Raw genomic sequence first — 12,407 nt, 5'->3', positions numbered from 1 at the left:
TGTTATTTCAGTTGAATTAACAAAAATATTAATAGAGATGTAAAAATAAATACGGTCTTTTTAAAGGAGACAATAAATTCCTTTAATTTAATCTGCCAAAATCCGGAAACAAAGAAACTAAAAAAGTAGGATTACGATAAAAAGCAGACAAGAGTTCTGACTTTTATTTTTTTTCCCAAACAGGAAGTACTAATATCAACCCGGAAATCCTTCTTGCTAACTCCCGGAAGCTAAAGCTGACCTCCGCCCGAATGGCTATAAAAGTAACAAAATGGCGCCCCTTAATTAAAAAACGGTGAAGGAAGCAATTGCCGGAAGTGGAGGTACAGGAAGTGGCTCTTTAAGGCAGTCCCCCGAAAAGAAGAGAGTAGCCTTACTAGGATTTCCCCACGCTCGGAAATAGGTCAAGCGAGTGGATTTAAGAGTTATCCCTTGGCAAAGGAGTTGTCGTTTCTGATCGGGGTAACTCTTTCAGGATTTGGTCCTGGAGTTCCCCGGTTGCGATGTCCGAGATGGAACTGGGGGCAGTTCAGAATGGAGACGGGGAGGAGGGCCCTGCAGCTGCCACCCCGTCTTAGTGAGTATTGAGGGGAATTCTCCTCCCGAGATCTCTTAGGCCGGGAAAAGGGTAGCTGGGGAGCGGCGTGGGGCTGGACCACATCGGCTATTGCAAAGACTGAGGGCTACGCGACCGCTGTCTCTCTAAAGTCGAGGGCGGCAGCGCCGTCTTTGTCCCGGCCATCGTGGCTCAACTCCCGCAGCGCTGTGTAATCCTGGCTACTTGCGCTGTAGCTGTGCCCGCTGCTCCCTCGCAGGCCCTCTAGTGGCTCCTTGCTGATTCTTGAAAAATATGGCGAAAGCCGTCCCGCGCCCTCCTTTTTGCTGCCGAACTTGTCTCCTGAGGTATTCATTCAACGGTGAAGTGGTTGAGGGAAGGCTGCCGCTTTTATCGTTAGTGGGCAAAGGCTGGGCAAAAGCGAAATGTGGGTTATAAATAAATATTCTATAAATAGACAATCTGCCCATTCCTGTTGTAGTGATGATAGAAGGAATTTTTGTAACTAAGGAAGACAGTCAAAATTATACTGTAAACTTGAAATCATTTCCATTCTGTTGGAAGGAAATAGCCTTAAACTTTCTATTGTTCTGATTGTTTGATCAATTGATTGCATTGCATTCAAATGATTCAACTTTTATTCTGCTATCTAGAACAGGTAGGGTTCTGTTTCTGTTCTACCTTCCAGCTAAAAAAATAATTTAACTCATTTGTTCCAGGAATGTAGCAAGATCTTAGGATCTATTTAAAAAGCAGAAAAAAGTAATAATTTAACAGAACAGCTCTTGGCTGGAGGAATGGAGCAGTGATATCATAATCTTGTCACCAGAGGGAGTGTGCCTTTGTCACCAGAGGGAGTGTGCCTTCATCTTCAGGATTGGTGTTGAAGTTACATTTTTATAAAACTGTAATACAGTAGTTGGAATGATTTTTTTTTCCTGTAGGTATTCATTGAAAGGCTGTTGACAGTACTCTAAATTTTGGAAATTAGGAGAAATCCCCATCAAAGTAGGATAACGTTGATTATACTCACAAAATGTGGATATTTGTTAGAAATGTAATAGCCTGATTAAGATATGATTCAAATATGTTCATTGTGCAAACCACTTATCAGCAGCAATAATTTATATTTTTTTTCCTTTAAGTATTACAGGTCGTATACATCAAGCAGTGACTGGGCTAGATGGAAAAATTTTTTTGAAATTGCTTCCAGCTTCTAAACCTTTAGATAATTTGAAGCCTCTGGGTCAGTTTCCAGTCATGTCTCATGCTGTTAAAGGAAATGTTTCAGTATCTCATGATAATGTGAAGACTTTGTTTACAAGTACTACTTCATCTCCTGCTGCTAAAATCTCTGCATTAAAGACAGTTATGTCCCAACCATTAATTTTACCAAAGCCTTTAAATCAACTAGAAAAAGTTAATGTAGCTTCTGTTGTAAAAGAAAATCCAACTACATCAACAGTTTCTGGCATTCAGAGTAGTTATTCAACTGATAGATCATCCTTGCAGAAAGTTGATGCTCCAGTTTGTTCAGACATGAGCTATACAGATATGACAATTGTGAAGACAAAACATACTCCACTTTCTGGGAAATCGCCAACGTTGCTTTCTGGACATCACCTCCAAATACCACCTCATGCCAAAGTTAAATATTTTCCAGCTTCTTTTTTGCCACCAGTAATTCAGCAGAAAATCCTGGCTGCAGCTACAGCCTCAAATACTTCAGGGACAGGGGAAGTTAAAAACGCACCAACCGTTATTTATGTATCACCAGTAAATGCAGTGAAAATGCCTGCTTCGCAATCATTGCAAAATATATGTCCAAAACCGGTGGCAGAAGTATCAAATTCTTTAATACTGGCAACACCACAAAAAGCTGTCAATCGCTCTGCTGTAGAAGTATCAACATCTGACAGTATGAAAAACCAGACATCTCCTATGAAATGGGTTGTTCATGAAAATCCACAGTCATCAGCATCTTGCCTTGTCCCTGTAAAATCATCTAATTACATGGCATCTAAGATCTTAAAAACATTGGCTGATATAAAAAATGTCAAAAGCAATTCTACCAGTCTTCTGCCTACTTGTTCTAACAACGAAAGCCATGCAAAAATTACCTCTATGAAAGACAATGCTCTAGTAATGTACAGTGGGAAGGTATATTTACTGACTAGAAAAGAGGGTAATATTTTATCAACACCCAAGCATAGCAAACAAGAAAGCACAAATATCAGAAACCAAACATCAGAATTAATTAGTTCAGCTACAGATAGTACAATAGCCAATCAGGTTGTCAATCTTGTACTATCAAAAAACAAAGGGATTGCATCTAATGTGAAAGAACCTAAATCCAGTGATAATATGTTACCTTATCTAGAATCTGAAGTGAGGAAGGTTTTAAAAGCAGAATCAACACCTGCCTCGCCACATGACAATCTGCAAATAAGCAGCACCAGCCAACATGAAGCCGTGTCCTCATGGCAGACTGTTTCAGTTGGGATAAATGTTGCTCAGAAATGCGTCACAAAAGAAAACACAGATAGTATTACACAGAAAGCTCTTTCTTCTAAAGCCACTGCTGATGCTACATTGCCAGTTGTGGTACATCATGCAGTTAAAGAGGAAGAGCAGCAGGTAATTCTTCATCAAATCAAATTGTATTTATATCATGGGGGCTAGGGAACCAGCTTATCGGCCCATATCTGTACCAGCTGCACTAATCACCATATTTCTGGGAGCAATTCAAAGTGCCAGTTACCATCTTTAAAACTTGAAAGAACTTGAGGCCAAGTTATTTGAAGAATGATTTACAATTCAATTACAATGGCTCAGGCCCTAAGATTAGCAACAGATTGTGCTCATATCTGCCAATATGATTGGTGGAGGTAGAAATGAAATGTCTTTTCTGTAGTAACCTCTTTCTTAAGGAATAATTTGCTGAAGGATGTTGGCATGGTTTTCCTGTTTTTGAATGGGCTTCACAATTTTAGATGGTCAGGCAATCTTTTTTAATGAATAGAAGCTTATATTTGATAAACTGTAGTTTTAATATTCTTGCTTTTACTGTTTTGGACTGATGTTCCAGTTAATGGATTTGCACATTTATTGTCTGATTTTAACTTGTAAATCACTTCAAGGAATAAAATTATTGAAATGAGTAATATACTGTATGTTTACTATTTTAGGTTGAAATAACTTCTTCAGAGATGCCTATTCAGATGAAACATAAGCAAAAGCAACAGAACAAACAGTATCTTCAGCTGAGAAAGAAATTTGGTCTCTTCAAAGAAGAGAGAGTATATCTTAGGAGAATTTTTTTACCAGTTCCTTCTAAAAGTTCAGAAGCATCTGTATTTTCCAGCAGTGTACAAATTAATTATATTAGTAATTTGATGCCTATGCCTATGAAAAGTGAATCTGGAAAAGAAGAAAGGGTATGTAGAATATTACAGTTATGCTGAATAATTATTCACATTCGTTTGATATTCATCCCTATTGTTAACTGCTAGGAATAAAAAAGCCTCTCACAATGATTAGCTAAATTAACATGAAATGTTCAGAATAGAACTGTTAAGCAGATGGAAAATCTGAGTGCTGTTAGATTGGAAAATCTTTTGTAAGCCTAGGTATAAGATGAATTCTGTAGATAAGTAATAGAAAGGGTAGAAAAATGAGGGGGAGAAGTTGATGAAAACATCAAGAAAAAATAGGCTGTGGACTAAAACAGAATTTGAAATGAAAAATAGAGTAAAATTAGATCCATTGAAATCAGTGGGATAATTTAGACATAGTGTAATTATAATTAAGTGCACAGGGACTTAAGCTTACCCAACCTAATCTGCCCATTCATTAGGGTCTGTAACTTTAGAAGAACTTCAATTACCATATGAACATAGATGGAGGCAAAACATTGGCAGACTGTCAGTGGAAAATTGGAGTATTATTCATTTTGTCTGATCTTGTCTGCAGAAGCCAAAAATTTCATTCTGGACCCCCTTGTAAAGCATGTGCCCTACAGCTGATTTTGAAAGTAAATGAGAAAAATACTAATAACACTTATGTTATTATAAAATATATTTATTTCAAGAGATAGAAGTATTAATGTAACATCAAGGTACAGTAAATGCCTTATTATTTTTCTAGCGTTTGACAGTTTTTTGTCATTTTTAGAGTTCTGTAGAATCCAAAAGGAGGAGATATATTGTAGCAAGTGAAGCAATTGGAGTATTTAAAGTTTTGAACATGAAATAATGCCCCAATACTCGCTTTTCCTAAATGAAAAAGGATACATTCAATATACTGTGAAATCTTTGAACAGGGCAGTTCTCACTTTTAGAGTAGTCCAATGTGGTAGTGCCTGCAGTGGTTAAAGGAAGAGCAGTTTTAGGGGAAGATGTGGCTATCCTTCCCATCCCTGATAGGTTCTTTTCAAGGACTTCCTCCCAGCACAAGCAGTGGAAGGATAAATCTAAGCTAGTGGACTTGTTAAGTTACCTGTTGGTTTAGGAAAGGTGTTTCAGAAGGCTTTGAATTCAGTAGAATCAAAGCTTTTCCTGGCATGCTTTCTGGTCCACTCCTGTGACACACACCCTTACGACCCCCTTTAAAATTGGGCTTTCTAACATCAGAACATCCACAAAGTGGGAGAGGAAAAAGTGGCTTTCCAACCCTAGGAAGAAAAAGGGAGAAGAAATGTCCTATGGCCCTTGGGACATTGCCCCAAAGTTGCATCCAGAATAGCTGTTGAGTGGGTTGCTTAATTTATCTTGTCACAGTAATAAATGCTACTGTTTTTATTCTTCATTTACAGATAATTGGGAAACAGGGAGAAGAGTTGAGTATAAAGAGGAAGACAAAAGTAATACCAGTTTTAGAAAATCCAAAGAGGAGAAAAAATGATGTTACAACAGTGCTGAACTCAAAGTTAGAGTGTAATGACTCTTATTCAGTAATGGAAAACTTGAGTAATTCTTGCACACAGGACTTAGCAGAACAAGAACAATCTTCTAGTTTTCAGCTGTGTTCTCATAAAGTCACAAATCCTTGTGATCACAACAATGAAGAGAACAGTGTTTTGAATCCTACTTCATATTGCCATGAAACTGCTCTCAATGAGGGTTCTTTCAAAAAGGATCATTTTTCTTTCAGCCACCCAGACTTGGAAGAGGCAATAAAAGATGAGAAAATAACAAGGCTTAAACTGTTGCTGAGGGAACAAGAGGCAGCCTTGGAGGTGATTCGAAAAAAAATGCATAAATCTTAAAAAAACTAGGCCTTCTCAGAGTTCACTTTCAACTACTTTGCTTCTGCAACTTGCTGAAACATTGCCTATTGCCGTTCATGTTTAACTTATCATAAATGTAATTTTCCTGATGTTTTTGTTGTTTTGTTGTTTATTTGTCCAGCTCCCCCAAGGTCGAATCCATCACCTCTGGAATATCATCCATCCATCTTGTACCTGGTCGGCCCCTCTTCCTTTTGCCTTCCACTCTCCCTAGCATCAGCATCTTCTCCAGGGTATCCTGTCTTCTCATTATGTGGCCAAAGTACTTCCGTTTTGCCTTTAATATCATTTCTGCAAGTGAGCAGTCTGATTTTATTTCCTGGAGTATGGACTGGTTTGATCTTCTTGCAGTCCAAGGCACTCTCAGAATCTTCCTCCAACACCACAGTTCAAAAGCATCCATCTTCCTTCTCTCGGCCTTACTTATGGTCCAGCTCTCGCAGCCATATGTTACTACGGGGAATACCATTGCTTTAACTATGTGGACCTTTGTGGTCAGTGTGATATCTCTGCTCTTAATTATTTTATTGAGATTTGGCATTGCTCTCCTCCCAAGAATTAAGCGTCTTCTGATTTCCTGGCTGCAGTCAGCATCTGCAGTAATCTGTGTGCCTAGAAATACAATAATATCATACATCTAATTTTCCTGATGTTTACATGGTATTAATGGGTAAAAGTATGAATATATGAACCCCAGTGCCAAGACTAGTAGTATTCGGTCTAGAATCTTACTGAGAAGAATATGACTTGCTCAGAAGACTGATTCATTATATTTTTTCATTTTAACAGTAAATACAGTTTATATTCATGCTGATCATTAAGTCTCCAAACTGGTTCCATAGATGAAATTAGAATTAGAATTCTTCAGTTGCAAATGTTTCTAAAGCATATAACTAGTTGGATATTGGCAGAAATGTACTAGCTTAGATTTGATTTAGAAGACTCACTGATCAATGTGGATGTTACTTAAGTGGGTAAGTTTGTTCCAAAACTCAAAAATAACATTTTTCAGTCATTAATGATCAATAACTCACTGGGTTTCTCAAATTAAAGTTTTAACTTCTCCTTTTCAACACATTACATGTTTAATTAGAACAAAAGAACTGTACAACAAAGTAATTGCAGTATGGTGTGCTCGTGTTCAGGGTTTTAGCTAGCTACTTTTACGCTTTTCCAGGATATACCAGTCACTACCTGCTGTCCCACCAGTTTTTGATCCACCCCTCCATCTCCTAAATAATAATGCAGTGAGCATTGTGGCCTCAGAGAAGCTCAGTAGTAATTGGTTTGGGATTTGTTTTGGCTTCATAAAGATCTGCAATTGGTAGGATGCATTTGCTATTACAATACTTTATCCTTCCCATGTTTGATTTAGGTTTGAGCACCAGATGATACATAGCCTACATCTTCATTAGCTCTTCTGTGAATCAGTTTAATCCATTAATTCTTTTCAGAAAATCAATTATGTTTCTCCTTTTTTTATAATAAATGCTACCAATAGGGAAATCTCACTGGCTTATTCTTTAAAGATATTCATTACTCACTTGATTGGAATGTAATCTATACTGATCTACTTTATATTTTTCTATAGGGTTTTCTAACTCTAACCCTCTTTTTTCTTTTTCTGTATGTGATTGGAATAGAGTGGAGGTATGTGTGGTTAGTACCTACCACTGTTCTGAGGTGCAGTGCTAAAGGATAAGCTTGCCCTATGTCCAACTTTGCGTTGGGTCCTAGCTTGGCCCAACCGGACCACGTGTAATGAAGCCTTGAGCCTCTGGTTCTATGAAGGTGGCCTTGCACACGTCTTCCCTTCCTCCCCCGCACCCGATTTCTGCCTTTAGTGGGGGATTTTGCAGGGATTGTCCAGGAGGAGGATCATTGGGTAGAGATTTCCATTGCTGCCACCAATAGTTTTGGGAATGCAGTGCTGCTGGGGAGGGCCAAGATGGTGTTCCACTGACTGATAGCAGCAGGAAACCGATCATCTTGTATGGCAGTGGTGATGACGGAGCCCAGTTGCATATTTGTGACACTGGGACTTTTGGTGGCTGTGGCGCTGTGTGGGCCTGTTGGCTGGTGCTGGGAACTGCTAGTGTGGTTGCGGCTCTGCACTTTTTGCTGCCTCCTGGCTGAGGGGCTTGCCAGGATTCCAGCAACTGTTGCAGTGGTTGGGCAGGGAAGGGGTAGCAGCGGATTGATGACGTAGGCTGCTGTGGACCACCACCATCTCCCAAGCAGAGTCCATCTTCTTGCTGGCACCCGAAAAGGACAGCATGGTGACCATTTTGTGGTTGATAACAGTCTGTGTGCAGGCTCCATCTTCCAGATAGGCTGGTAATGATGGCAGACTTGTGTGATTACCGATGGGGATGAGAGCCAGTTTGGTCTAGTGGTCAAGGTTCTGGGCTAGAAACCAGGAATCTGTGAGTTCTAGTCTCGCCTTAGGCATGAAAGCTGGCTGGGTGACCTTGGGCCAGTCACTTTCTCTCAGCCCAACTTGGTGCAATGTAGACTAGCCTCCTCATGGTGTACCCCGGGCAATGTGACTTGTCACGGCTAAATAGTCTACACATCTGGCTGCTGGACGTCACAAGGATTTCCCAGCAAGAAAAAAGCAGCATGAACACTGAACTGCTATGCCATATGATAAAAAAAAACCGATGGGAATTTTCCCTACTGAGAGACTAATTGCCCTTCCCTGGGTGAAAGCTGTTGGGGGATTGGTTGGGTATGGATTGAGAAGGAGCCCTGACCAGTCTGGTGACAGTGGATGGTTGGAGGTAATTTTGTTAGTTGGATGGAGAGGAGAGGTGGGTGTCCCTGATAGCACTGAGAGCTAGGGCTGAAGTGTCTCAGGGCATTCAGCTTCCCCTCCCTTGGATGGATGGATATAGTGAAGACAGGAGGGGATCCCCTGGCTTGGGAACTGGGGGAGTTGGATTGGGGGATGTTGGGGCCTGGCGGGGTTGTGGATTGGGGGATGTTGGGGCCTGGCGGGGTTGGGGGGTGTCAGAATATCATGGTGATGATGCGTATGGGGAAGTATGGCAGGAGACTGGGAGAGGACCACTCTAGGGAAATGCAGGCTTGGTGCCTTATACCTGGTCCGCGCTCCAGCTCCCAGAACTCAATCCCAGTGCCCGGTCAGCAGAAGAATTTGCTCAGCATCTGTCAATAAAGTAGCTTGAATTCATTCTCACTTGGACACCGGCCACATTGCAAGTCCTGGGGAGATGCCTTGTGTGGAGTCTTCTCTGTTACCTGGAAACATTTTGAACTTGTTGGACCTGAGGAAGTGGACAGGGTCCTTATGACTGTGACCTCGGCTACCTGCTCTTTAGATCCATGCTCCTCCTGGCTAACTAAAGGTGGGGGGTGATGTGTGGGTGGCTTTTAGAAGTGATGAATTCTTCCTTGGGTGAGGAGTTGTTCCTCTACCTCCTAAGGAGGTGCTGGTTCACCCCTTCCTCGAGCCATCACTGGATCCCACCATACTGAACGATTTTTGTCCAATATCTAACATCCCCTTTTGGAGGGAAGTTAGTTGCACAGCAGCTTCAGGGGACCCTGGATGAAGAGGATTATCTGGAGCCCTTTCAGTCAGGATTCAGGCCTGGGCAGACAGAAATGGCATTGGTCACACTTGTAGATTATCTCTGGCAAGAGTAGGATAGGACTTAGGCGTCCATCTTCACTCTGACCTCTCAGCAGCCTTTGATACCATCAACCATGGTGCCCTTCTGGATCAGCTGAAGGGATTGAGGGTGGGTGGCACTGTATTGTGCTGGTTCTCCTCCTCTCTCTGGGGTCGATACCTGTCAGTGTTGGAGGTGAGAGAACTATGTAGGGTGCTGCAGGGTTCGATGCTCTCTCTGCCCCTATTTAACATCTACATGAAGCTGCTGGGTAAGATCATCTGTCACCATGATACGATGATATTCAATTATACATCTTATAATATTCCCCTGGCAAATTAGGCAATGCTGTTGATGTCCTATCCTGGTTCCTGGAGGCTGTGGGGGCCTGGATGGGGAACAACAGGCTTCGGCTGAACCCTGGCAAAACTGAGTGGGTTTGGGGCCTTCTGGTTCTGGCACTTTGCCATCTTTGGTACTGGATGTGGTTGTACTGCCCCAAACAGACCCGGTGTGCATCCTGGGGGTCCTCCTAGACTCACTTCTGCTCAAGGAGCAGGTGGCAGTTGGAGCTAAGAGGGCCTTTGCACAGCTTTGTGTTGTGTTCCAGTTGTGCCCACTCCTGGATTGGGAGGCTCTAGTCATGGTCACTCATGCCCTGGTCACCTCCTGGGTGGACTATTGTAATGCACTCTACATAGGGCTGCCCCTGAAGAGTATTCAGAAACTTCAGCTGGTACAAAATGCAGTGGCATGGGCAGTTGTGTGTGCTCCTAGAAGAGCAAGTTATACCTCTGCTCTGTGAGCTGCACTGGTTGCTAGTTTGCTTCCAGATACAATTCAAGGTGCTGGCTCTGACCTTTAAAGCCGTTCGTGGCATGGGGGTGAGTTATCTGAGGCACCGCTTCTACCCAATTACATCTGCCCATCCCATCAGGTCCGGCAGAAGTGGTATGTTGCAGATCCCATCTGTTAAGGAGTTACATCTGGCAGGATCCAGGAGACAGGCCTTTTCTGCCATGGCACCTGCCCTGTGGAACATTATTCCCCCCAAGGTGAGACTGGATCCATCCTTGGTAACCTTCCAGAAGTCCCTCAAAATGTGGCTACATCAATGTGAGGATCTTGGGTTCAGATACCTCAGTGGAAATAAGCCTCACTACAAGCTACTTTGGATATAGAAAGATATTTTGTTGAGATATAGTCCATTGTCCTGCAAAGACTCAAGTGACTTAAATTCTCTCAGCCCCCTCATTAAGTCCACCTGCCTTTCATTTGAAATTGAATCTTTACAACTGAGTTTTCACCTGGTTCCCAGGCTGTTTCTTCAGCTGGTATCAGTTTAGATAAGCAGATTGCCACAACAATTCAGTCAAATTGCTGCCTGTTGGTGCTCTGTTCCTAAGCAATGAATTACTCCCTCCCACTCCTCCTATACAACTCATAACAGAAGAGAAGATCCAGAAATTTTATTGCTTCTGGGACAAGCCTCTGACAATCATCAGGCTTGGGGATCTCAGGGAAATGGAGAATTGGAGAGATCGCTACACTGTCTGTAATACCAAAGATGCTTTCTTCTAGTTTTTTAAAATAATATTGATGTTTTTTTAATTATGGAATGTTTTCTAATGTTTTTTATGGTTTGTTTCTTATTGTATGCTGCTCAGTCACATTTGTGAGATGAGTGACTATATAAATGTGATGAATATTACCACAAAGGAATATAAATTATGAAAATCCACAAATGCATTTATCACAACATATTTCAGCAGTATATTTGAATTTATTTTACCTCCAAAAACTTTAATTGCATTTGGCTTAAGCACTGATCACAATATTATCTAAATATGATTCCTAATCTGAGGTATTCCTCTGGTTTACTTAAATGAGTAATATAATGTTCGGTTCTATATGAATGAAACTGCCTTTGTCGTAGATATCCTAACAGTAGACAGAAGCAAGTTCATCTGCAAAAAGAAAAGCTGAAGAAGGAATAAGAGAAACTCGGCAGGATTGTGTAAAGAAAGTTACCGAGCAAAGAGCTCCTAAGAAGGTAGTCCTCAAGAATGCTAATTGGGACCAGAAAGTCTGCCATTAAGTGACATGCTGATAAATCGAAAAACTGTATGACTAAGCTGCTTACCAACAGCAGTTCCGGTTGCCGTCATTAAACAAGGACTGCATGAGTTGTTAAGTGAGGACCTCATGTGACTGAGACTTCCAAATTCCTGCTGACTTCTCCATTGACTTTGCTTGTGGGAATCTGGGAGGGAAAGTCAGAAATCATGATCACATGACTGTGGGGACACCGCAACGGCCGTAACTATGAGGACTGGTCATAGGTACCACTCGTTCAGCACTGTTGTTCACTTCGAATGGTTGCTGAACAAGTGGTCATTAAATGAGGACCACCTGTACTATTTGTAACAGAAAAGCTAGCATAAGAATATCTGAGAAGAGATGAAGCTTCCTGTAAAGAGTAACTACATCTACTCTTAAAGGCCCAGAAATAGAGAAATGAGCTGTAGAGGATCTATTGATGTACTGAACATGAGTGAAGTTTTACTCCAAATGCCCATATAATGTCACCCCAGATTCTATATGAGATAATGTGCTGAGACAATCATTCCATTTGTTACTGCTTGTGTCATCTGAAATATATAGTCTAGTTCTTCATTTGGTCAGTTTAAAGGATGGCAATGCTGTCTTGTGGCTCTTGCTTTCCAAAGCCCATTTATACAACATATATAGTGGGCTATCATGCAGTTTTACAGAGGCAGCTGTCATTATTTTAGTATTTATATGACAACCAATGTAGAATAAATGTGTATTTGATTTGTTTTGATTCTACTAAAATATATTCAAATATTCCCAAACATTTTCATTGTTAAATTTCCACTGCTAACAATATAATTCAATACCAATG

General features: G+C 41.1%; 1 protein-coding gene across 1 annotated transcript; it reads left to right on the top strand.

Moving 5' to 3' along the window:
* Positions 1-352: 352 nt before the first annotated feature.
* On the top strand, positions 353-5,962 carry LRIF1 (ligand dependent nuclear receptor interacting factor 1). Its single transcript, XM_063297344.1, has 4 exons — positions 353-577; positions 1,702-3,193; positions 3,745-3,993; positions 5,370-5,962. Exons 1-4 carry the CDS (start codon positions 504-506, stop codon positions 5,820-5,822), a joined length of 2,268 nt encoding a protein of 755 aa, XP_063153414.1. The 5' UTR covers positions 353-503; the 3' UTR covers positions 5,823-5,962.
* Positions 5,963-12,407: the final 6,445 nt, after the last annotated feature.

The sequence above is a fragment of the Candoia aspera genome, chromosome 3 (assembly GCF_035149785.1).
Source record: "Candoia aspera isolate rCanAsp1 chromosome 3, rCanAsp1.hap2, whole genome shotgun sequence".
In the NCBI taxonomy this organism is placed as follows: domain Eukaryota; kingdom Metazoa; phylum Chordata; class Lepidosauria; order Squamata; family Boidae; genus Candoia; species Candoia aspera.
The sequence above is the reverse complement of the archived record's forward strand: the minus strand, read 5'-3'. Positions and strand labels throughout refer to the sequence as shown.

Excerpts from the sequence above, each read along its gene's own strand:
- LRIF1 (XM_063297344.1), top strand. The coding sequence starts at position 504 with ATGTCCGAGATGGAACTGGGGGCAGTTCAGAATGGAGACGGGGAGGAG. Across the intron at positions 3,194-3,744 it reads TTAAAGAGGAAGAGCAGCAG|GTTGAAATAACTTCTTCAGA; the intron begins GTAATTCTTCAT and ends TTACTATTTTAG. Across the intron at positions 3,994-5,369 it reads AATCTGGAAAAGAAGAAAGG|ATAATTGGGAAACAGGGAGA; the intron begins GTATGTAGAATA and ends CTTCATTTACAG.